Source organism: Meles meles, chromosome 20, assembly GCF_922984935.1.
Source record: "Meles meles chromosome 20, mMelMel3.1 paternal haplotype, whole genome shotgun sequence".
Lineage (NCBI taxonomy): Eukaryota > Metazoa > Chordata > Mammalia > Carnivora > Mustelidae > Meles > Meles meles.
In genome coordinates, this window is record NC_060085.1 from 6,223,168 (window position 1) to 6,245,091 (window position 21,924).

General features: G+C 48.0%; 1 protein-coding gene across 1 annotated transcript in view; it reads right to left on the reverse strand.

Annotated features, from left to right (window-relative positions):
- Positions 1 to 21,924, reverse strand: part of MUC16 (mucin 16, cell surface associated) — a 112,945-nt gene that overhangs the window by 63,757 nt on the left and 27,264 nt on the right. Inside the window, exons 10-24 of the mRNA XM_045991473.1 lie at positions 20,677 to 21,840; positions 19,628 to 20,205; positions 18,913 to 19,159; positions 18,034 to 18,441; positions 17,149 to 17,427; positions 15,391 to 16,542; positions 14,506 to 14,784; positions 13,627 to 13,899; positions 12,772 to 13,020; positions 9,488 to 10,033; positions 7,902 to 8,015; positions 3,393 to 4,122; positions 2,800 to 2,933; positions 2,325 to 2,511; positions 449 to 2,231 (exon numbers count right to left, since the gene is read on the reverse strand). Of these exons, the coding sequence (XP_045847429.1) occupies positions 449 to 2,231; positions 2,325 to 2,511; positions 2,800 to 2,933; positions 3,393 to 4,122; positions 7,902 to 8,015; positions 9,488 to 10,033; positions 12,772 to 13,020; positions 13,627 to 13,899; positions 14,506 to 14,784; positions 15,391 to 16,542; positions 17,149 to 17,427; positions 18,034 to 18,441; positions 18,913 to 19,159; positions 19,628 to 20,205; positions 20,677 to 21,840 (8,123 nt within the window). The remainder of the gene's footprint in view (positions 1 to 448; positions 2,232 to 2,324; positions 2,512 to 2,799; positions 2,934 to 3,392; positions 4,123 to 7,901; positions 8,016 to 9,487; positions 10,034 to 12,771; positions 13,021 to 13,626; positions 13,900 to 14,505; positions 14,785 to 15,390; positions 16,543 to 17,148; positions 17,428 to 18,033; positions 18,442 to 18,912; positions 19,160 to 19,627; positions 20,206 to 20,676; positions 21,841 to 21,924) is intronic.

A 21,924-nucleotide genomic window follows, 5' to 3' on the forward strand; every position in this document is an offset into this window, starting at 1 on the left:
TATATATATTATATATAATTAATATATAATATATATTATATATAATTAATATATATATTAATTAAATATATATAATTATACACATATATAAATATATATGTTTATATATAAATTTTATTTATATATACTTGTTTATATATACTTATATATAAAATATATATATTTATTTATATAATATACAAATATATATATATTTATATAATTATATAATATATAATTATATAATACATGCATTATATAATACATAAATATATATTTATATATTATTTATATATATTTAAAAATATATATTTATTATATTATATATAATAAATTTATTTACTATTATAATATATAATATATAAATAAAAATAAATATGTATATATATATACATTTTGAATAGTTAATTTTATAGGAGATATATATATTTATAATTTAACCACAGTAAAAAAGAAAGTCATTCTTACTTGTTTCTGAAGTCACACTCACAGAGGTCATGGTGGACACCCCAGGTGAGGTCTCAGGGACAAAGGGACTTCCTGCTGATGTACTGAAGGTGGTTGTGTTCTCTGTCATGATGGGGCCTGAACCTGTAGCGGCTACACTGGTGGTCTCAAGAGTTGTGGTTTTCAGGACAGTGGTTGAACTCAGTCCTTCTCCATGACCGGTTTTCGGTGGTGTTGGGGTCTCTGATGCTATCAGAGTCACAGTTTTGGAGAATTCAGGGAGTCCAACTGAAGTCACAGGTGGTGAGGGTTCGCCAGTGATTGCAGGGGTACTGACAGGCCCAAGGACACCAGGAGTCAAAGTTGGGACATCTGATGCAGGGCTGGGGGCCAGTAAGCCTGTGGTCGCCAGCAAAATGGGGGCTAGAGTTGAGGTTGAAATAGTGCTGATGTCTGTGCCAGGATGGGTGGAGAGTGAGGCTGTTTCCACAGGAACACCAAGTGAGATAGTTGGACCTAGATCACCTCCGCTGGGCTTGGTCACAGGTGTGGTGAAGGATGTTATTTCTGCTGGACTGGGGGAAATAGTCTGAGTTGGAAGAGCTGCACTAATTTCCAGCTGAGGCTGGATGGTCTCTGGGAAGTGAGGAAAAGCAGTTGAACTAGGAAAATTCGTGATTGTCTTTGTACTGGACTGGGTGACCAGTAAGGCTGTGCTTGCTGGTTCACTAGGAGAAAGAGTCAGACTTGGAATAGTCATATCAGCATCTGTCTCAGAACTAGGGGCCTGGGAGGTCACCATATCTGGTACACCAGGGGAGATGGTTGGACTTGAAACAACTGAACTGACTTCTGCTCCAAGACTGGTGGCTATTGAGTGTGTGGTATCTGGTTCACTTTCAGAAAAAACCAGAGGTGTTGTGGGGACAGAGGTGTTTGGGCTGGTCTCTGCAGAATGGGTGACCAATGAGACTGTTATATCTGACTTATGTGTAAAATCAGTCTGAGTTGGAACAGCTGAACTGGCTTCTGTCCCAGAATGGGTGACCCATGAAGCCGTGATCTCCAGTTGACCTGGAGAAACAGTCAGAGTTGTAAAACTTGTACTGGCTTCTTCCCCAGTACTGGTGACCATTGAGGTCACCAGCTCTGGCACAGTAGAGGAGACAGTTGGAGCTGGAATGGCTGAACTGGTCTGTGCCCCAGAATGAGTAACCATCATGGCTGTGGTCACTGACTCCACAGGAGAAAGATTCAGAGTCGAAATAGCCATACTGGCCTCTTTCTCAGCACTAGTGACCTGTGAGGTCATCATATCTGGTACACCAGGGGAAAGAGTTGGAGTTGAAACAACAGAACTGATTTCTGCCCCATGGCTGGTGGCCACTAAGGGTGTGGTATATGATTCACTATGGGAAAAACTGGGTATTGTCCTTGGAACTGTAGGACTGGTCTCTGCAGGATGGGTGATCAATGAGACTGCTGTTTCTGGCTCCTCAGAGGATATATTAAGAGTAGGAGCAGCTGAACTGGCTTCATTCTCAGAATGGGTGACCCATGAGGCTGTGGTCTCCAGTTGACCTGGAGAAACAGTGAAAGTTGTAAGAGTTGTACTGGTCTCTGCCTCAGAACTTGTGACTAGTGAGATTTCCACCCCTGATACACCAGGGGAGCCTGCTGGAGTTAGAATGGCTGAAATTGTCTGTGCCCCAGAACTGGTAGCTATTGAGTGTGTGGTATCTGATTCACTATGAGGAAAACTGGGGGTTGCCTTGGGAATAGTTGGACTGGTCTCTGCAGGATGGGTGACCAATGAGATTGCTGTTTCTGGCTCCCCAGGGGAAAAATAAAGAAGTGGAGAAGCTGAACTGGCTTTTTTCTCAGAATGGGTGACCCATGAGGCCCATGAGGCTGTGGTCTCCAGTTCATGGAGTGAATCAGTCAGAGTTGAGAGAGTTGTATTGGCTTCCGTCTCGGAACTGGTAGCCAATAAAGTCACCAATCCTGGCACAGTGGGTGAGACAGTTGTAGCTGAAGGTGAACTGACCTCTGCCCCTGGAGTGGTAGCTGTTGAGAATGAGATGTCTGATTCACCATGCGGAGTTATTCTGGAAACAGATGTGCCGGTCTTTGCAGAATGGGTGACCCATAAGGCTGTTGTCTCTGAATCATGCGAGGAATCAGTACGAGTTAGAAAAGTTGCACTAGTCTCTGCCCCAGAACTAGTGACCAGTGAGATCCCCACCTCTGATATACCAGGGGAGACCATTGGAGTTGAGATGGAAAAACTGGTCTGTGCTCCATCATGATTAGCCCATGAGACTGTGCTTGCTGGTTCGCCAGCAGAAAGAGTCAGAGCTGAAAGAACCGTACTGGCACCTGTCCCAGAACTAGTGGCCTGTGAAGTCACCATGTCTGGTACACCAAGGGAAATAGGTGTAGTTGGAGCAGCTGAACTGGCTTCTGTCTCAAGGCTGGTGGCTGTTGAGGGCATGCTGTCCGATTCCCTGGGGGAAACATGGGGGGTTGTCCAGGGAACTGTTGGGCTGGATGTTGCAGGGTAAGTGACTAAGGAGACTGTTGTATCTGATTCATGCAGGGATTCAGTCAGAGTCAAAGATGTTATACTGGCGTCTGTCCCAGAACTAGTGGCCTGTGAGGTCACCATATCTGGTACACCAGGTGAGACAGTGATTGTTGGGGTGGCTGAATGAGCTTCTGCCCCAGGAGTGGTGGCTATTGAGAGTGTGGTGTCTAGTTCACTTTGAGAAAAATCCGGAGTTATTCTGGAAACAGGTGTGTTGTTCTCTGTGGAATGAGCCCATGAGGCTCTTGTATTTGGCTCACCAGGGGAAACAGCCAAAGCTCCAACAGTGGAAATGGCTTCTGTTCCAGCATGGGTGACCTGTGAGGCTGTTGTCTCTAATTCATCAGTCAGAGTTATAAATGCTGTACTGGCTTCTGACCCAGAATTGGTGACTGGCGAGATTTCTACCCCTAGTATACTAGGGGAGACAGTTGGAGTTGGAATGGCTGAACCAGTCTGTGACTCAGGATGGGTAATCAATGAGACTGTTGTATCTGGCTTACCAGGAGAAATAGTCGGAGTTTGACCAGCTGGGCTGGTCTCTGCTGCAACACTAGCATCCAGCGAGGTCATCAGCCCTGGCTCACCAGGGAAGACATTTGGAGTCGGAGTGGATGAACTGCTCTGTGCCACAGGATGGGTGACCCATGAGGCAGAGGTCTCTGGTTCATCTTGGGAATCAAGAGTTGAAATGACCATACTTGTCTCTGCCCCAGGACTTGTTACCAGCGAGGTCACCATTTCTGGTACACCAGGGAAGGAAGTCAGAGTTGGAACAGCGGGACTGTTCTTTGCCCCAGAACTAGGGACCAGTGAGGGTGTGGTTTCTGACCCTCTATTGAGAACAGATGAGGTTGTCCTGGGAAGCTCTGTGCTGGTAGCTGCTCCAGGTCTGGTGGCCAGTGAGGCTGTCATCTCTAGAACATCAGGGGAAACATCTGGGGTTGTAAAGATCGTCCCTCTTGTGCTCGTGCTGGCCATTTTACCTGATGTCCCGAGGAGAGTCAGCATTCCGGAAGTGGGGGTAGAGACTGTAGTGGTCAAAGTTGCTGTAGAGGTGGTCTTCAGGGCTGCGATTTCTGCGCTTTCTGTCCACTCTGTTGGTGGTCCTGTGAATTGGGGGATGGACACAGAGTTTGGACAAAATGATTGCCGCTTATCGGACTGGCAAGGGCTTATTTTTTTCTCCAAATGAGGAAAGAGAGGGAAATGTCTCTGCCTGAGATATGCATGTAATGCTTCTGAGATGGGAAGAGGAACTGTCATTGACCTTCTCGCACCTTTTCCTTCTCCTCTTGTGCAGTAACTCTGAATTCTTAGCCACTCCCTATTCCCAAACATTGTCTGTACTCTACAGCCCCTAAGCCTTTGTTCAGGCTGTTTTCTCTGTCTGCCTTGTCCATCTTTCATCAGATTCCTTACATTCCGCCCTTCTTGAAACCCTAACTCAAATCAACTTTCACAAATCCATGTCAGAATTCATCTCTCCCTCTTCAATATTTCCTTACCCTGCTGTCTGACCCTGTGCCATAGCATGTCTCACAGTCTGCTTGGTAACAGCTAATACTAGCCCAAAGACTGCTTGGCATATAGTAGGTGGCCACAAATATTTGTTGAGTACGTGAATGAATGGTTACATGGATGGATGTATAGAGAGACAGGTCTCTGCGGGCTTAAGAGAGATCATGTGTCATTGTGCTTAAGAGCTTGGGCTCTTAAGAAGAAGGTAGACCTTCACTTAGCTTCTGGCTCCTACACTAACTGGCTGTGTTACCAAACCTTGCTAGATTTCCATATTCTCATCTGTGAAGTAGGTATAAGCACAGTGGCTATCTCAGAATGCTGGCAATAATGCACCAAACCCAGTGCCTCCTGGCTTGCAATATACTACCACCGCTACTTCTACTACTACCTGCTGTTACTACCATTACTACTCTCACTGCTAATACCTACCATTACTGCTGTTACTGCTCTTCCCACCCAGGACCATTGTTACTGCTACTGTTACTACTGCTACTTTTACCTACTGTTACTGGAGTTATTACTACAGTTTCTACTATTGCTATTCCCTTTTTGTATTTCCACTACAAAATAAGTGTTTGCTGAGTCAGATTTGCCAGGAACCATACTAGACCAGTATTAAAGCTGGCCAAGGTGCCTGGAATTCAGACTCTAAAGATGAGTAAACTTGCTGAGTAAAGTTGCTGAGAAGCAACTACTGACTGGAGGTTCAAGTAATGGTAAATAAAACACATTACCCTTTAAAATATATTTTAAAAAATGGTCCCCAGAAAGGAGGGAGAACCACCAGAAGGCTTCTCTATAAAGACCCCAAAGTCCACTGGCACTTGATCCAGGGGTAAAATAAAAGGGATTTAGACTCTGATGGGAGAGTGATGTCCCTCTTTTGCTAAGACTATCCCAAATGCTCACATTTCCAAGAGTGGACATACTGAAATGCTTTATATGTATTTGACAATGAGGAGGGGAAGAGAGAGGAGGGGGAGGAGGGACACCTACAAGCACCTAGCATGACTTATCTCTTTGATCCTCACCAGAACATTGAATATACATCATATTATTCTTGTGGTTTCATAGAAGAGAAAGACAGAAGCTCAGAGATCTTTATCTGCCAAGGACACACACTACTGACTGCCCATGTGGAGATCTGAACATCATTCTGTCTTGCTAAACCAATGCTCTCCAGCACTATAGTATATCACTCCCTAACTGAATCTCAGGATTTTGTGGGGGCCAGGATGAAAAGAGAATGATGGAAGGAGAAAATATCCAACTGGAGAGAAGTTCAAACAAAAGTTTCCTAGTTCAGGTTCTCAACCCAGGGTGATTTTGCTCCCAGCAGATACCTGGAAATGTTGGGAGACATTTTTGTTCATCGCAACTCTGTGTGTGTGTGTGTGTGTGTGTGTGTGTGTGTGTGTGTGTGTGTGCATGCGCGGTGCTACTGGCATCTGGTGGGTAGAGGCCAAGATGCTGCTAAGCATCCTACAGTACACAGGACAGTCCACAAGAAATTATTTGCCTGATAGGGCTGAGGCTGAGAAACCCTGCTCTGTGTAGAAAGGTGTCAATGAGGACTGTTAGCCATCTAGATATTGGTCACCACCTGAAACCCAGTGATTCATTTCCTGGTGAACTGATATAGCCAACCCTATCCATGCCCTACTCATACCCCATATCGTGACCCCATGGGGTCCTGATGCAGCCCCTTTGACCCCGTACCTAAGGGTTATTACCCTAGGATCAAGCGTCCTACAGCCAACAACAGAAGAGAGTTGGATAAAAAATGTCCCATCTACTTTACTCCTCAGATAGAACAACACTGAAAGATTTTATTTATTTATTTGAGAGAGAGCACAGAGGAAGAGGGAGAAGTGGACTCCCCACTGAGCAGAGAGCTCAATGCAAGCCTCCATCCCAGGACCCTGAGATCATGACCTGAGCTGAAGGCAGATACTTAATTAACTGAGCCACCCAGGTGCCGAACACTGACATGTTCTATGCTGTTTCCCAGAGCTTCCCAGTGGGACTGACACTGTTGCCCATAGCTGTGGCCTGCTCATGGATACAATTTGCATTGACTTCCTTTCCTTGTCTTCTCCAGTGCTTCCTGGGACCATCCACCACCTGAGACAAATGATTTGCCTACACCCTTAACTCAAGTCTGCTTCTGGGGGATTGAACCAAAGATGGCTGGGTCACAGGATAAGACTAATCACCTGACTGTGGGGTAGGGGTTAACTCTGTCTAAAACCTGCATGTTGCAGAAAACTTCCAAAATGTATAATAGCCTGGGCTCCAAAAATCTTGGGAATAAATTAATGGGTATCAGGAGCTTTACCTGTTAACCCCACAGTGAGGAGAACCCCTTGCTATCTATACCTGTACCTCTTAAACTCTCAGGCAGAACAATCACACTGAGAAATGTTAGCAGATGCCTTTTAGAGAGAAAGATTATGGCAGCCAAACAATTGTATAAAACTCTAGGTTGGAATAAAGTTAAACAAATTGCTTTACAGTAGGACTGATTTCTCAGAGTCTTTACTATGCTTATGCATGTTATGGTTCTTTAGGAAGGAGCAACATATTTGTCAAATCTATTTATTTATTGATTGATTTATGTATGTTTTGCCTCAAAATGCTTTGTCCTTTTGCTAAAGGATATCCATGCATTACCAAGCCTTAGGAGGTTTCCTGAATGTTGTTTTCTGCCTGTGTCTCCAGTATCATTTCCTACCACCCCATCCTTCTCCCTCATACGTTAGCAAAGGCGGGTTATTTGTATCTCCCATATATTTCCAGTTTTACCCCCCTCTGTGCCTTTGTATGTGGCTGCTCTCTCTCTCCAGAATGTCTTCATCAACTCCCTTTGTCTTTCTGATAAATCCCTAGTCCTTTTCAAACCCGATTCAGATATCATCTTCCCCATTAAGCCTTTCTTCTATAGTTCAAATACATCTTCACTGCATATGTTTAAAGTTACATCATAGTTATTCTGTTCCTTTGTTGCTTCCCTGCTGGTCTGAGAGCTTCATGGATACAGTGCCCAAGTATTTTCATCTGTGCATCCTCTTCTTATAACAGTCAGTAACACAGAGAAAGCGATTAATAAGCATTTTCAGAGTAAAGTTAAACTGGGTCATACTTGCGGAACTGACAGAGTGAACTAAATTCACTCTGCATGTTATGAGGAAAAGAAAAGTAGTCATGTCCACTTGGTAACCATTAGACAAAGATCCATCTAAGACAGGAAGCCCATGGCCACCCCACATGGTTCTTCCTCTAAAGAAACAAACAGTTCCTCTCCCTAGAAGAGGAAGTAAGGCCTCAAGTGAGACTACTGGGAAGTAAGCAGAGTTGAACCTACCTTTTGGACTAGCAGATGATGTGAGTGCCACAGAGACATGGGCTGGTCCTGTGGCTTCTCCATGGGCTGCCTCATTGGGTTTCTTTGTGATCTGCTCCACAATGCCATCAGTCCCTACAGGTGAGGGTGGAAAAGAAACCTGGGTTAATTCATCTCACCCAGAAGAGTACTGTCCAAATGGATCCACTTAATTGACTATATAACTCAATTCTTTTCAAGTCCAGCTGTATGGAATGGAGCCAGGGCTCTGCGCCACAAATGGCCGCCTGTGTCCATTGACCCACTCGTCCATCTGCAGATCTGTTCATCTTTCCTTCCATCCATCCCTATATCTACCCATCCATCCTTCTTTCCTCCTTTCTCTACATCCATCCTCCCTTCTATACATTTGCTCTCTCTTCTTTCATTTATCTGTTTTTCCACTCTTTCTTTATCCCATCCAACCACTCTTCTATCTTCTTACCCTCTTGCTCATCATGTGTTTACGGAACACCCATGACTCAACTACTGAGCCACAGGTTAAGACATGGATCAATACCTATTAATGTGTCTAATTTTTCTGTGAATCGAGAGGTAACCAAGTCATCTTCCTATAGATACTGGCTAGCAAAGCAGGTGCTAAACGAGTTAGAGGACTTCTCGGCACTTGTCTCCCAAACAAAAGTGGGGGGCAAATTCAACCTTCAGAGGAATGGAATCCCCAAGAGGTTCCCTTCCTCATCTATGGATCTCACGGAGGTGATGTGCCTCCCTCTTGGCCCCCAGCCCTTCCCACATCCCACAGGTACTTTGTGCCATCATTTTTCTTTGCTCATCTTTTTCTTTCACTTTTCCCTTGCTTTTACTCTGTCCTCAATATAAAAACACACTCAGTTCAAAGGGGGTATCTCCCCTGTATCTCTGTGTAATTAGGCTGTAGTTTTAGTTATTTTCAACGTACACTCCCTCCCTTCCTGGGGGCCCACATGTTGTCAAAGGACTCACCCTACTTCAATTTGACTATTAGTATCATTTGATGGAACTGACTATTTTCCTTCCTAAAGCTCTCCCCTCCTATAGCTTCTGCAATGCCAGAACCTCTTGCTTTTTCTCCTTCCTCTCTGACCACTCCTACATAGATTTCTAGAGCATAGATTTCTAGTGCCACATAGTCTCAATTCTTACCACATATTAGCTCTATTATCTTGTGTAAATTACTTAACTCTCTGTGTCTCAGCTTACTAATCTGTAAATGGGCTTATAATCATCCCTTCTTCAAGTTGTGTTTCAATGAGGATTAAATAACTTAATAGAACACCACTTAACAGAGAACAAGTGCCCTAGAAAACGTCTGCTGTCGTTAGCATTATCACTGGCATAATCATAGTAACGTTAGAACATCTATCATGGTACTGGAATCATCTACTTGCTTATTTATCTTTGTTTCCCCAATGCCCAGTTCAATGCCTAGAACTGAGGCTAGATAAACAAACATTTGCTAAAAGAATTTCCATGCAATTATAAACTCCTAATTAATTCCTTTATGTCTCTCAGGAAAAGAGTCATTTCCTATGAGCCACTAATAATAAGGAGCTGTGGGACCTTACTTGTCAACTGTGTTGATTGTGAAGGAAGTTGAGAGGCACTTGTCACTGTTCCGAAGTGAATATGCTCTGTCATTCTGGTATCCATAATGGATGGTAAAGATGTCCTGACTGGCTCAGTCCACGTTTCCAGAGTACTGACCACAACCAAGGGTCCTTCAGCAGTGCTCCTCTCTGCCTCAGTGTTGGTGCCCACCATACGCTGGGTAACAAGTGAGGAAGTAATTCCATAGAGGGCTGGGTTGGTTGAAGAGTAAGCAGTAGTGAAAGGTGAAGAGGGGAATGGAATTGAAGCTGATGAAGGCAGGTTCTCTGCAATGGTGGGCATAGCATCTCCAGGGCCTGGTTCCGTCCTCCGATATGGACTGGTTGAGAAGGTGGCTGAGCTGGCTCCTGGAACTCCAGATGAAGCTGTAGACAAAGAAGGCACCCATGTGTCAGTTGAAATGGTCTCAGCTGAGGACAGCATTACTGTACTCAGGTGAGAAGTCTTTTCTGATATAGACATGGAAAGTCTGGGTTCTGGGAAGGAGGTTCTGCCAGCACACCCTGCAAAAGAGAGAAACCCAACAGGGAGAGAGAGATTTCCATTGAAATTTCAGCACACTGCTAAGACAAATGCTAGTCTGAAACTCATATTTTCAGAGAAGAGATGACATCAGTCTTGGAATATTTGAAAACATGAATGAGCAGAGGAGATAAAAGTGTGCTTCTGGGAGTGGCTGGATGAGAGTCCAGGGATGTGAATGACTCTAGTCCTCTAGAAGAGAGGTGGGAAAGTGGCCCTGTCACAAAGTTTTAGGGTCAAAGAAGACAGGAACTGAAGTGAAAATAGGTCACCTCCATGGAATAGATAGTATCCATTGGATAAGATAGATTGACCTATGTAGAGTCAATGGATACTATCTATTCCATATGGATAAGTATCCATTATATCCATATGTATATGGATATATACATATAAGTATCCAATAGATAAGTATCCATATGGAATAGATAGTATCCATTGACTCTACATGGGTCACAGTGAATGGGGATAGAGGAAGGTGCCTCAGACGTACAAAGAGCTATTCTGTGCTTTACTTACAAATACATACATGAAAAATTTCACACTTTTAATTTGCACTAACATCAAAGGATACCACTGTTAGAATGCAGGTGCTCTTGAAAAGTAGAGGGAAAATGATTGTGGTTTCAAAGACTATAACAAAGAAAAAACTGAGCTTTATAGGGACAGAGATGAGAAGTGAGGTCAGGAATGGGAGAGGTGTTTAATAACTTATGCTGAGAAGGAATCTAAAGAGAGTAAGTTTGTGGAAGGCATCACTGCCAGAAAAATGAAGGGCAGAGAGACCCTGAATTGCTAAGAAAACGTTGAAAAGGGAAAACAAAACTGGAGGCATCATGTTGCCTGATTTCAAGCTTTACTACAAAGCTGTGATCACCAAGACAGCATGGTACAGGCACAAAAACAGACACATAAGACCAGTAGACCAGAGTAGAGAGCCCAGATATGGACTCACAACTCTATGGTCAAATAATCTTTGACAAAGCAGGAAAAAAATATGCAGTGGAAAAGAAATATCATCAATAAATGGTGCTAGGAAAATTGGACAGCTATGTATAGAAGAATGAAACTTGACCATTCTCTTACACCATACACAAAGATAAAAACTCGAAACAGATAAAAGACCTCAAGGTGAGGGAGGAATCTATCAAAATCTTAGAGGAGAACATAGGCAGTAACATCTTCGACATCGGCCACAGCAACTTCTTTCAAGACATGTCTCCAGGGGCGCCTGGGTGGCTCAGTGGGTTAAAGCCTCTGCCTCCAGCTCAGGTCCTGATTCCAGAATCCTGGGATTGAGCCCCGCATCAGGCTCTCTGCTCGGCAGGGAGCCTGCTTCCTCCTCTCTCTCTCTGCCTGCCTCTCTGCCTACTTGTGATCTCTATCTGTCAAATAAAATAAATAAAATCTAAAAAAAAAAAAAAAAGACATGTCTCCAAAGGCAAAGGAAACAAAAGCAAAAATGAGCTTTTGGGACCTCATCAAGATCAAAAGCTTCTGCACAGCAAAGGAAGCAGTCAACAAAACAAAGAGGCAACCCACGGAATAGGAGATGACATTCACAAATGGCAGTATAGACAAAGGGCTGATATCCAAGACCTATAAAGAACTCCTCAAACTCAACACTCAAAAAACAGACAATCACATCAAAAAAATGGGCAGAAGACATGAACAGACACTTCTCCAAAGAAGACATACAAATGGCTAACAGACACACGAAAAAATGTTCATCGGCATTACCCATCAGGGAGATTCAAATCAAAACCACATTGAGATACCACCTTACACCAGTTACAATAGCCAAAATCAAAAAGACAGGAAACTAGTGTCGGAGAGGATGTGGAGAAAGGGGAACCCTCTTACACTGTTGGTGGGAATGCAAGTTGGTGCAGCCACTTTGGAAAACAGTGTGGAGAGTTCTCAAAAAATTAAAAATAGAGCAACCCTATGACCTGGCAATTGCACTACTGGGTATTTAACCCCAAAGATATGTATGAGTGAAAAGGAGGCCCTATGGATCTCAATGTTCATAGCAGCAATGGCCATGATCGCCAAACTGTGGAAAGAGCTGAGATGCCCTTCAACGGATAATTGGATAAAGAAGAAATGGTCCATGTATACAATGGAATATTATGCCTCCATTAGAAAGGATGAATATCCAACTTTTCTATCACCATACACAGGACTGGAGGAGATTATGCTGAGTGAAATAAGTCAAGCAGAGAGAGAGTCAATTATCAGATGGTTTCACTTACTTGTGGACCATAAGAAGTAACACGGAGGACATTAGGAAAAGGAAAGGAAAGCTGAATTGGGGGAAACTTGATGGGGCGATGAATGATGAGAGATTGCGGACTCTGAGAAACAAACTGAAGTTTTGGAGGGGAAGGGGATGGGGGGTTAGGTGAGCCTGGTGGTGGGTACTAAGGAAGGCATGTACTGCATGGAGCACTGAGTATTGTGTATAAACAATGAATCTTAGAATACTGAAAAAAATAAAATAAATAATAAAAAATCCAAAAAATAAATAAGGAAATTAAAAAATAAAAACAAAGAGAAAAGTTTGAAGAAAGAAAAAAAAACTAGCACATGTTAACTCTTCGCAAACATTTATGATGCTAGTGGTCATGAACCCTGTTGATAAACCTAATGGCTCTACTCAGAACACTGGTTAATGCACCCAAGATAAGAATATTCGATGACATAGAACAAAGGGTACCTTTCGGGGTAATGAAGCTGATTGTCCCAGGATCAACACCTAGGGCAGAGGTAGAAAGCCTGGTGTTGATTCCTGTGGGGATGTCTGGTGATATCGTGGACTGAGAAGGGCCAGGGATGGATGTCCTGATGGAGGAGATGACATTGGTCTTGGAGGCCTCCACAGTCATGTCAGTGACCACTGTAGAAGGGACAGTCATTTTCCCTGAGGTCACGATGGTGTGCCAGGAGGTGCTTGTGTCCCATGGTTCTGGGCCAAAGGAAGACGTTGACTGTGTCCTAAGCTCTGTGGTTTCAGAAAGGTCAGACATTGATGTGGAAAACGAGGTGTCCCCACTGAGAGAAGAGGAGACAACTTCAGTGGTGCTTTTTGGTGTTGCAGAGCCCACTGGGGTAGAAGACTGTGACTCCTGTGTGGAAATGATTGTCCCCATGTTTGTTACTATTGTGTTCCCAGAAAGGTAGAGTCCCTCTGTAGTGGCAGACACTTCTGAGATTACCTGGGTGTCACCTGGGGTCCTGCTCAAACTGGAAGATGGACTCGTCACAGGTCCCAAACCTGTGCTCAATGTGCCAGTGATCTCCAGAGACCCAGGTGTGCCTGGTGAGGTGGCAGGGATGAGTGGAGTAGAGTCCCTGGCTTGTGATGTGGGGGAAAGAAGAGAAGATGATGTCATGGCACTCAAGGGCTCCAGGGGGGATGTCAATGTGGTATCTTGGTCAGAGGAAGGGGTTCTCTGTGACATAACCTCAGAACCTGTGTCTTCACTAATGGTCAAAACGGGGCGGGTAAAACCCTGAGTCACAGTGGAGTGACTCTCAGTCCGGGAGGCCGTGGCTGATGCATCCGTGTTACTTGTGTCCTGTGATGTAGTCCCAGGGAGATCTGTCTTGGTGACCATGGCTATAGCTGTGGACTCTGTCATGTCAGGGTACGTAGAGAACCTAGTGTGGATCCCCATGTATGGTGACATCGGGGACGGAGCAGGGCCAGGGATGGATGTCCTGCTGGAGGAGATGATGTTGGTCCTGGAGGCATCCATGGTAGCATCAGTGGAGGCTAGAGAAGGGACAGTGATTTTCTCTGAGTTCACGACAGTGTGCTGGGAGGTGCCAGTATCCCATGGTTCTGGGCCAAGGGATGACATTGAGTGTGTCTCAAACTCTGTGGTTTCAGAAAGGCCGGTCACTGGTGTGGAAAACGAGGTGTCCCCCCTGCGTGAAGAGGTGACAATTGAAGTGGTGCCTTTGGGTGTTTCTGAGCCTGCTGGGGCAGAGGACTGAGATTCCTGTGTCGACGCAAGGGTCCCAATGATGGTCACTGCTGTGTTCCCAGAAAGGTGGAATCCCTCTGCAGGGGTAGACACTTCTGAGATTACCTGGGTGTCACCCGGTGTGCTGCTCAAACCTGAAGGTGGACTTGTCATAGTTCCCAAGGTCGTGTTCAATGTGCCAGTGGTCTCCATTGTGCTAGGCGTCCCTGGTGAGGTGGCAGGGACAGGTGTAGTAGGGTCCCTGGCTTGCGATGTGGGGGAATGTAGAGAAGGTGATGTCGTGGCATGGGAGGGCACCAGGGGTGATGGAGATGTGGTGTCTTGGTCAGAGGCAGGGCTTGTCTGGGACACAACCTCAGAACCCGAGAGCACGCTAACGGTCACTACTGAGCTTGTAGAAACCTGAGTCCCCGCTGAGTGACTCTCGGCCCAGGAGGCCGTGGCTGATGCATCCGTGGTACTTGTGTCCTGTGATGTAGTCCCAGGGAGTTCTGTCTCAGTGACCATGGCTATAGCTGTGGACTCGGTCAAGATGGAGGAGGTAGAGAGCCTGTTGTGGATTCCTGTGGAGATGTCTGGTGACATCGTGGACTGAGCAGGGCCAGGGATGGATGTCCTGCTGGAGGAGATGATGTTGGTCCTGGAGGCTTCCATGGTAGCATCAGTGGAAGCTAGAGAAGGGACAGTGATTTTCTCCGAGTTCACGACACTGTGCTGGGAGGTGCCAGTATCCCATGGTTCTGGGCCAAAGGAAGACGTTGACTGTGTCCTAAGCTCTGTGGTTTCAGAAAGGTCAGACATTGATGTGGAAAACGAGGTGTCCCCACTGAGAGAAGAGGAGACAACTTCAGTGGTGCTTTTTGGTGTTGCAGAGCCCACTGGGGTAGAAGACTGTGACTCCTGTGTGGAAATGATTGTCCCCATGTTTGTTACTATTGTGTTCCCAGAAAGGTAGAGTCCCTCTGTAGTGGCAGACACTTCTGAGATTACCTGGGTGTCACCTGGGGTCCTGCTCAAACTGGAAGATGGACTCGTCACAGGTCCCAAACCTGTGCTCAATGTGCCAGTGATCTCCAGAGACCCAGGTGTGCCTGGTGAGGTGGCAGGGATGAGTGGAGTAGAGTCCCTGGCTTGTGATGTGGGGGAAAGAAGAGAAGATGATGTCATGGCACTCAAGGGCTCCAGGGGGGATGTCAATGTGGTATCTTGGTCAGAGGAAGGGGTTCTCTGTGACATAACCTCAGAACCTGTGTCTTCACTAATGGTCAAAACGGGGCGGGTAAAACCCTGAGTCACAGTGGAGTGACTCTCAGTCCGGGAGGCCGTGGCTGATGCATCCGTGTTACTTGTGTCCTGTGATGTAGTCCCAGGGAGATCTGTCTTGGTGACCATGGCTATAGCTGTGGACTCTGTCATGTCAGGGTACGTAGAGAACCTAGTGTGGATCCCCATGTATGGTGACATCGGGGACGGAGCAGGGCCAGGGATGGATGTCCTGCTGGAGGAGATGATGTTGGTCCTGGAGGCATCCATGGTAGCATCAGTGGAGGCTAGAGAAGGGACAGTGATTTTCTCTGAGTTCACGACAGTGTGCTGGGAGGTGCCAGTATCCCATGGTTCTGGGCCAAGGGATGACATTGAGTGTGTCTCAAACTCTGTGGTTTCAGAAAGGCCGGTCACTGGTGTGGAAAACGAGGTGTCCCCCCTGCGTGAAGAGGTGACAATTGAAGTGGTGCCTTTGGGTGTTTCTGAGCCTGCTGGGGCAGAGGATTGAGATTCCTGTGTAGATGCGAGGGTCCCAATGATGGTCACTGCTGTGTTCCCAGAAAGGTGGAATCCCTCTGCAGCGGTAGACACTTCTGAGATTACCTGGGTGTCACCCGGTGTGCTGCTCAAACCTGAAGGTGGACTTGTCATAGTTCCCAAGGTCGTGTTCAATGTGCCAGTGGTCTCCATTGTGCTAGGCGTCCCTGGTGAGGTGGCAGGGACAGTTGAAGTAGGGTCCCTGGATTGTGATGTGGGGGAATGTAGAGAAGGTGATGTCGTGGCATGGGAGGGCACCAGGGGCGATGGAGATGTGGTGTCTTGGTCAGAGGCAGGGCTTGTCTGGGACACAACCTCAGAACCTGTGTCCACACTAATGGTCACTACTGAGCTTGTAGAAACCTGAGTCCGTGCTGAGTGACTCTCGGCCCAGGAGGCCATGGTTGATGCATCCGTGGTACTTGTGTCCTGTGATGAAGTCCCAGGGAGTTCTGTCTTGGTGACCATGGCTATAGCTGTGGACTCGGTCATGTCAGGGTAGGTAGAGAACCTAGTGTGGATCGCCATGTCTGGTGACATCGTGGACTGAGCAGGGCCAGGGATGGATGTCCTGCTGGAGGAGATGATGTTGGTCCTGGAGGCTTCCATGGTAGCATCAGTGGACGCTAGAGAAGGGACAGTGATTTTCTCCGAGTTCACGACACTGTGCTGGGAGGTGCCAGTATCCCATGGTTCTGGGCCAAGGGATGACATTGAGTGTGTCTCAAACTCTGTGGTTTCAGAAAGGCCGGTCACTGGTGTGGAAATCGAGGTGTCCCCCCTGCGTGAAGAGGTGACAATTGAAGTGGTGCCTTTGGGTGTTTCTGAGCCTGCTGGGGCAGAGGACTGAGATTCCTGTGTCGACGCAAGGGTCCCAATATTGGTCACTGCTGTGTTCCCAGAAAGGTGGAGTCTCTCTGCAGGGGTAGACACTTCTGAGATTACCTGAGTGTCACCCGGTGTGCTGCTCAAACCTGAAGGTAGACTTGTCACAGTTCTCAAGGTCGTGTTCAATGTGCCAGTGGTCTCCATTGTGCTAGGTGTCCCTGGTGAGGTGGCAGGGACAGGTGTAGTAGGGTCCCTGGCTTGCGATGTGGGGGAATGTAGAGAAGGTGATGTCGTGGCATGGGAGGGCACCAGGGGTGATGGAGATGTGGTGTCTTGGTCAGAGGCAGGGCTTGTCTGGGACACAACCTCAGAACCCGAGAGCACGCTAACGGTCACTACTGAGCTTGTAGAAACCTGAGTCCCCGCTGAGTGACTCTCGGCCCAGGAGGCCGTGGCTGATGCATCCGTGGTACTTGTGTCCTGTGATGTAGTCCCAGGGAGTTCTGTCTCAGTGACCATGGCTATAGCTGTGGACTCGGTCAAGATGGAGGAGGTAGAGAGCCTGTTGTGGATTCCTGTGGAGATGTCTGGTGACATCGTGGACTGAGCAGGGCCAGGGATGGATGTCCTGCTGGAGGAGATGATGTTGGTCCTGGAGGCTTCCATGGTAGCATCAGTGGAAGCTAGAGAAGGGACAGTGATTTTCTCCGAGTTCACGACACTGTGCTGGGAGGTGCCAGTATCCCATGGTTCTGGGCCAAAGGAAGACGTTGACTGTGTCCTAAGCTCTGTGGTTTCAGAAAGGTCAGACATTGATGTGGAAAACGAGGTGTCCCCACTGAGAGAAGAGGAGACAACTTCAGTGGTGCTTTTTGGTGTTGCAGAGCCCACTGGGGTAGAAGACTGTGACTCCTGTGTGGAAATGATTGTCCCCATGTTTGTTACTATTGTGTTCCCAGAAAGGTAGAGTCCCTCTGTAGTGGCAGACACTTCTGAGATTACCTGGGTGTCACCTGGGGTCCTGCTCAAACTGGAAGATGGACTCGTCACAGGTCCCAAACCTGTGCTCAATGTGCCAGTGATCTCCAGAGACCCAGGTGTGCCTGGTGAGGTGGCAGGGATGAGTGGAGTAGAGTCCCTGGCTTGTGATGTGGGGGAAAGAACAGAAGATGATGTCATGGCACTCAAGGGCTCCAGGGGGGATGTCAATGTGGTATCTTGGTCAGAGGAAGGGGTTCTCTGTGACATAACCTCAGAACCTGTGTCTTCACTAATGGTCAAAACGGGGCGGGTAAAACCCTGAGTCACAGTGGAGTGACTCTCAGTCCGGGAGGCCGTGGCTGATGCATCCGTGTTACTTGTGTCCTGTGATGTAGTCCCAGGGAGATCTGTCTTGGTGACCATGGCTATAGCTGTGGACTCTGTCATGTCAGGGTACGTAGAGAACCTAGTGTGGATCCCCATGTATGGTGACATCGGGGACGGAGCAGGGCCAGGGATGGATGTCCTGCTGGAGGAGATGATGTTGGTCCTGGAGGCATCCATGGTAGCATCAGTGGAGGCTAGAGAAGGGACAGTGATTTTCTCTGAGTTCACGACAGTGTGCTGGGAGGTGCCAGTATCCCATGGTTCTGGGCCAAGGGATGACATTGAGTGTGTCTCAAACTCTGTGGTTTCAGAAAGGCCGGTCACTGGTGTGGAAAACGAGGTGTCCCCCCTGCGTGAAGAGGTGACAATTGAAGTGGTGCCTTTGGGTGTTTCTGAGCCTGCTGGGGCAGAGGATTGAGATTCCTGTGTAGATGCGAGGGTCCCAATGATGGTCACTGCTGTGTTCCCAGAAAGGTGGAATCCCTCTGCAGCGGTAGACACTTCTGAGATTACCTGGGTGTCACCCGGTGTGCTGCTCAAACCTGAAGGTGGACTTGTCATAGTTCCCAAGGTCGTGTTCAATGTGCCAGTGGTCTCCATTGTGCTAGGCGTCCCTGGTGAGGTGGCAGGGACAGTTGAAGTAGGGTCCCTGGATTGTGATGTGGGGGAATGTAGAGAAGGTGATGTCGTGGCATGGGAGGGCACCAGGGGCGATGGAGATGTGGTGTCTTGGTCAGAGGCAGGGCTTGTCTGGGACACAACCTCAGAACCTGTGTCCACACTAATGGTCACTACTGAGCTTGTAGAAACCTGAGTCCGTGCTGAGTGACTCTCGGCCCAGGAGGCCATGGTTGATGCATCCGTGGTACTTGTGTCCTGTGATGAAGTCCCAGGGAGTTCTGTCTTGGTGACCATGGCTATAGCTGTGGACTCGGTCATGTCAGGGTAGGTAGAGAACCTAGTGTGGATCGCCATGTCTGGTGACATCGTGGACTGAGCAGGGCCAGGGATGGATGTCCTGCTGGAGGAGATGATGTTGGTCCTGGAGGCTTCCATGGTAGCATCAGTGGACGCTAGAGAAGGGACAGTGATTTTCTCCGAGTTCACGACACTGTGCTGGGAGGTGCCAGTATCCCATGGTTCTGGGCCAAGGGATGACATTGAGTGTGTCTCAAACTCTGTGGTTTCAGAAAGGCCGGTCACTGGTGTGGAAATCGAGGTGTCCCCCCTGCGTGAAGAGGTGACAATTGAAGTGGTGCCTTTGGGTGTTTCTGAGCCTGCTGGGGCAGAGGACTGAGATTCCTGTGTCGACGCAAGGGTCCCAATATTGGTCACTGCTGTGTTCCCAGAAAGGTGGAGTCTCTCTGCAGGGGTAGACACTTCTGAGATTACCTGAGTGTCACCCGGTGTGCTGCTCAAACCTGAAGGTAGACTTGTCACAGTTCTCAAGGTCGTGTTCAATGTGCCAGTGGTCTCCATTGTGCTAGGTGTCCCTGGTGAGGTGGCAGGGACAGGTGTAGTAGGGTCCCTGGCTTGCGATGTGGGGGAATGTAGAGAAGGTGATGTAGTGGCATGGGAGGGCACCAGGGGTGATGGAGATGTGGTGTCTTGGTCAGAGGCAGGGCTTGTCTGGGACACAACCTCAGAACCCGAGAGCACGCTAACGGTCACTACTGAGCTTGTAGAAACCTGAGTCCCCGCTGAGTGACTCTCGGCCCAGGAGGCCGTGGCTGATGCATCCGTGGTACTTGTGTCCTGTGATGTAGTCCCAGGGAGTTCTGTCTCAGTGACCATGGCTATAGCTGTGGACTCGGTCAAGATGGAGGAGGTAGAGAGCCTGTTGTGGATTCCTGTGGAGATGTCTGGTGACATCGTGGACTGAGCAGGGCCAGGGATGGATGTCCTGCTGGAGGAGATGATGTTGGTCCTGGAGGCTTCCATGGTAGCATCAGTGGAAGCTAGAGAAGGGACAGTGATTTTCTCCGAGTTCACGACACTGTGCTGGGAGGTGCCAGTATCCCATGGTTCTGGGCCAAGGGATAACATTGAGTGTGTCTCAAACTCTGTGGTTTCAGAAAGGCCGGTCACTGGTGTGGAAATCGAGGTGTCCCCCCTGCGTGAAGAGGTGACAATTGAAGTGGTGCCTTTGGGTGTTTCTGAGCCTGCTGGGGCAGAGGACTGAGATTCCTGTGTTGACACAAGGGTCCCAATATTGGTCACTGCTGTGTTCCCAGAAAGGTGGAGTCTCTCTGCAGGGGTAGACACTTCTGAGATTACCTGAGTGTCACCCGGTGTGCTGCTCAAACCTGAAGGTAGACTTGTCATAGTTCTCAAGGTCGTGTTCAATGTGCCAGTGGTCTCCATTGTGCTAGGTGTCCCTGGTGAGGTGGCAGGGACAGGTGTAGTAGGGTCCCTGGCTTGCGATGTGGGGGAATGTAGAGAAGGTGATGTCGTGGCATGGGAGGGCACCAGGGGCGATGGAGATGTGGTGTCTTGGTCAGAGGCAGGGCTTGTCTGGGACACAACCTCAGAACCCGAGAGCACGCTAACGGTCACTACTGAGCTTGTAGAAACCTGAGTCCCCGCTGAGTGACTCTCGGCCCAGGAGGCCGTGGCTGATCCATCCGTGGTACTTGTGTCCTGTGATGTAGCCCCCGAGAGAGCTGTTTCAGGGACCATGGCTATAGCTGTGGACTCTGTCAAGATGGAGGAGGTAGAGAGCCTGTTGTGGATTCCTGTGGAGATGTCTGGTGACATTGTGGACTGAGCAGGGCCAGGGATAGATGTCCTGCTGGAGGAGATGATGTTGGTCCTGGAGTCCTCTGCAGTAGTATCAGTGGACGCTGGAGAAGGGACACTCATTTTCTCCGAGTCCACGATGCTATGTTGGGACGTGCTGATTCCCCATGGTTCCAGGCGAGGGGACGATGTTGACAGTGTCTCAGACTCCATGGTTTCAGAAAGGCCGGTCACTGGTGTGGAAAACGAGGTGTCCCCACTGAGTGAAGTGGTGACAGTTGTATTGGTGCCTTTGGGTGTTTCTGAGTCTGCTGGGGCAGAGGACTGAGATTCCTGTGTCGACGCGAGGGTCCCAATGTTGGTCACTGCTGTGTTCCCAGAAAGGTGGAATCCCTCTGCAGCGGTAGACACTTCTGAGATTACCTGGGTGTCACCCGGTGTGCTGCTCAAACCTGAAGGTGGACTTGTCACAGTTCTCAAGGTCGTGTTCAATATGCCAGTGGTCTCCATTGTGCTAGGTGTCCCTGGTGAGGTGGCAGGGACAGGTGTAGTAGGGTCCCTGGCTTGCGATGTGGGGGAATGTAGAGAAGGTGATGTCGTGGCATGGGAGGGCACCAGGGGCGATGGAGATGTGGTGTCTTGGTCAGAGGCAGGGCTTGTCTGGGACACAACCTCAGAACCCGTATCCACGCTAATGGTCACTACTGAGCTTGTAGAAGCCTGAGTCCCTGCTGAGTGACTCTCGGCCCAGGAGGCCATGGTTGATGCATCCGTGGTACTTGTGTCCTGTGATGTAGTCCCAGGGAGTTCTGTCTCGGGGACCATGGCTATAGCTGTGGACTCGGTCAAGATGGAGGAGGTAGAGAGCCTGTTGTGGATTCCTGTGGAGATGTCTGGTGACATCGTGGACTGAGCAGGGCCAGGGATGGATGTCCTGCTGGAGGAGATGATGTTGGTCCTGGAGGCTTCCATGGTAGCATCAGTGGATGCTAGAGAAGGGACAGTGATTTTCTCCGAGTTCACGACACTGTGCTGGGAGGTGCCAGTATCCCATGGTTCTGGGCCAAGGGATAACATTGAGTGTGTCTCAAACTCTGTGGTTTCAGAAAGGCCGGTCACTGGTGTGGAAATCGAGGTGTCCC